General features: G+C 37.7%; 1 protein-coding gene across 1 annotated transcript in view; it reads right to left on the bottom strand.

Moving 5' to 3' along the window:
• Window positions 1-1073: 1073 nt before the first annotated feature.
• The window catches only part of LOC118325484 (immune-associated nucleotide-binding protein 8-like), a 1931-nt gene continuing 185 nt past the window's right edge, over window positions 1074-2819 (bottom strand). The window contains exon 2 of the mRNA XM_035658195.1: window positions 1074-2807. Within this exon, the coding sequence (XP_035514088.1) occupies window positions 1253-2807 (1555 nt within the window). The 3' untranslated portion in view covers window positions 1074-1252. The remainder of the gene's footprint in view (window positions 2808-2819) is intronic.

Here is a 2819-nt window from a genome sequence, read left to right as displayed (position 1 = left end):
TCAATAATAAAATCTTAATCTCAGCTATGTGACTGTGTCAGGCGTTAGTCAGGATGTGGTGGTGGGACACATGACACACAAACAGCATGCTGTACATTGGCAGGTGAAAGATGTGTGTGTGGATACAGTCTATAATGGATACTGTTGTGGTTTATTTATTAACAGAAATCAATGAAACTACTAACTTAAACTTTAAGCCATCTGACTGTAGTGAGAGACCGGTTACTCTCACAGAGAAAGAGACACAGACTCACAAACGACAAACAGAATTGGCAGTTTTACTCCACAATTTATTTGCATCTGCACAGGACACAAGCAAACCAAGTTTCCTCGAGATCAACTGATCTTACTAAAACAGGTCACATCCATTTATACCTTTCTACGAGACACTACCCAATCACATTATGAGTGCATATACATGTTATGATCCTACAACTTCCTATATGAAATGCTTAGTACACCCACACATTGATCCCTTGTCCCTTATGAAGACTGTGTCCCCTATAGGGGAGTATCATCCAGGTTTCACTGTCCTTTATAATCCTTTATAGCAGATACTAGATTTTTACATTCTGTGCATTTCATTTCATCTACACTAACAACGTTTACTCTCTTCATTAGTGTATGTGAATTCCCTTATGCAGAAACTGTTTAGATATGAAGTATTATTGTGTGCTCCATAGAAACATTCCCAGGGTGCATTTTCACCACTACAATACAGATATAAACAAGAATGTAAAAAACGTATTCAGTGCAATAACATGTATACTATGCAAGTATATACTTATTTGAAATAATAATCAATTTAAAAAGTGGTGATACTAATTATTCTGCAAATACAGCCCCCTTGGAACTTTAATTTATTGATCGTAAAACAGCTGCAACAGTTAGTTAGCCACCGTGCCAATCACACACCACAAAGTATATGGAAACAAAGCAATGTGAATGCTTATAAAAAAAAACAAGTTGCCTTTGATTTTCAATTAATTATAGAAATGTAAAAAATCATCTTTTGCAATTTTAACTTTTTCACACAATTTCACTAAAGAAAATGCCTAAAAAGATGGCAACATGCATTTTTTAGAGAAGCAGCTTTCATAGCTATCTTTCAGCCAACAAGCCTGCAAAATCTGAATTTACATAAAAAGAAATCAAATGATAACATAGCATTAATAGCCCAGACACTTAATGACACTTATTCAAATGATGTTCCATTTGACAACACAACAATGATCAAGAGTCAGTGGGGAGATCAGAGGATCATACATTTCTCTTTGTATTTCTGTTGTAAGACATTAACTTCTTGTTCATGTTGTTTCTTCAACTCCTCCATTTGTTTTTTCAGTTCTTTTTCATTGTCAGCTGAGCAGGTTTTTAACTTACTGCACTCTTCGTCTTGTCTCATATGCTTTTTCTTCAAGTCATCCATTTGTTTTTTCAGTTCTTTTTCATTGTGACTTGAGAGGTCTCTTAATAGATTGTACTCTTTTCCAAGGCTCTCTTCTGTCTCTTGCATTTGACTCTCATATTTTTCCTTCAGTTCCTGCATTTCCTCCATGTGTTTTTCTACCAACGCTGCAAAATCCTTGGTGTATTTCTGTCTGAACTCATTGAATTCTTCAGCTTGTTTTCTGGCCTCCTCTTCATATTTCTTCTTCATATCCTCCAGTTTTTTCTTATAGTTCTCCTCGATGTCTTTTTTCTCTTTTTCCTCTTGTTCTCTTCTGATTCGATCCTCTTCTTTTCTTTTCTTTTCATAGTTTTCTCTTTCCTGTTCGTATTCTTCTTGAAGCTTTTTAAGTTTTTTTTGTTCCTCCTGTCGTCTCTGTTCATCTTCTCGATATCGATTCTCCCACCATTCTGTTCTTTCTTTCTCCCAGTGCTTTCGTTGCTTTTTCATCTCTTCCCTACTCAGCTCCAACTCTCTGTCAATGGTTTCCTTTTCCTTTGATTCAGACTTTATTTTTTTCTCCAGAGCTTCAAGTTTTTGCTCCCACTCCAGTCGTTGAAGTTCTTCCTGTCCTTTTCTCTTCCTGTCTTCTTCTTCTCTCATTTCCTGTTCTTTCTTTCTCTCCTCACGTTCCTTGTTGATGTTTTCCTCCATTTCTTCAAGTTGTTGTGTTCTCAGTTTTCTCTCCTTTTCAATTTCTGCTCTCTGTTCTTCCATTCTTCTTTTCATTTCTTCCATTTCTTCCTCATGTTTTCTTTGAAGCTCTTCCCTCTCTCTCTGCATCTCTTCTTCTTTCTCCTTCAGGATCCTGTCCACTTCCTTCTGTATCGCTGCCTCGGCCTCTTGGAACATCTCTGAGGTGTAGCAGCTGCCACCATTTTCCTTCATCATTTTGTTGGACTTTGTCAATAACTCTCTGACTTGTGTGCGGTCTGTCTTATTCTTATTATTAAACACATGGTATCTTCCTCCACAGTCAGTTAGCAGTTTTTTTAAACAGCCATCACGGTCTCCTTCTACATAACTCTCAACTGACTGATCTTCCAGTTCATCTCCTCGAGTGAATATAATGATGATGAAATCTCCTGAATTCTTGCCGAAGCATTTCTTGATCAGTTCCACAGAGTCTTTTTCTTCCTGTGTAAAGCGACCGATCTGCAGCACCAGTAAGATGACATGAGGTCCAGGAGACAACAGGCTGATGCATTTCACAAGCTCCTGTTGAACGTCATTATTGGACAGAGTCGTGTCAAACAAACCAGGAGTGTCGACCACAACAACAGGCCGACCATCAATGTCTCCTGATGCTTTTTCACAAAACCTGGTCACAGAACTTGAGCAGGCTTTAGATTTAAAGCTGGGGTTGGTA

Source organism: Morone saxatilis, unplaced genomic scaffold (assembly GCF_004916995.1).
Source record: "Morone saxatilis isolate NCDOM2014 unplaced genomic scaffold, NCSU_SB_2.0 Contig16, whole genome shotgun sequence".
NCBI classification, from domain to species: domain Eukaryota; kingdom Metazoa; phylum Chordata; class Actinopteri; family Moronidae; genus Morone; species Morone saxatilis.
The sequence above is the reverse complement of the archived record's forward strand: the minus strand, read 5'-3'. Positions and strand labels throughout refer to the sequence as shown.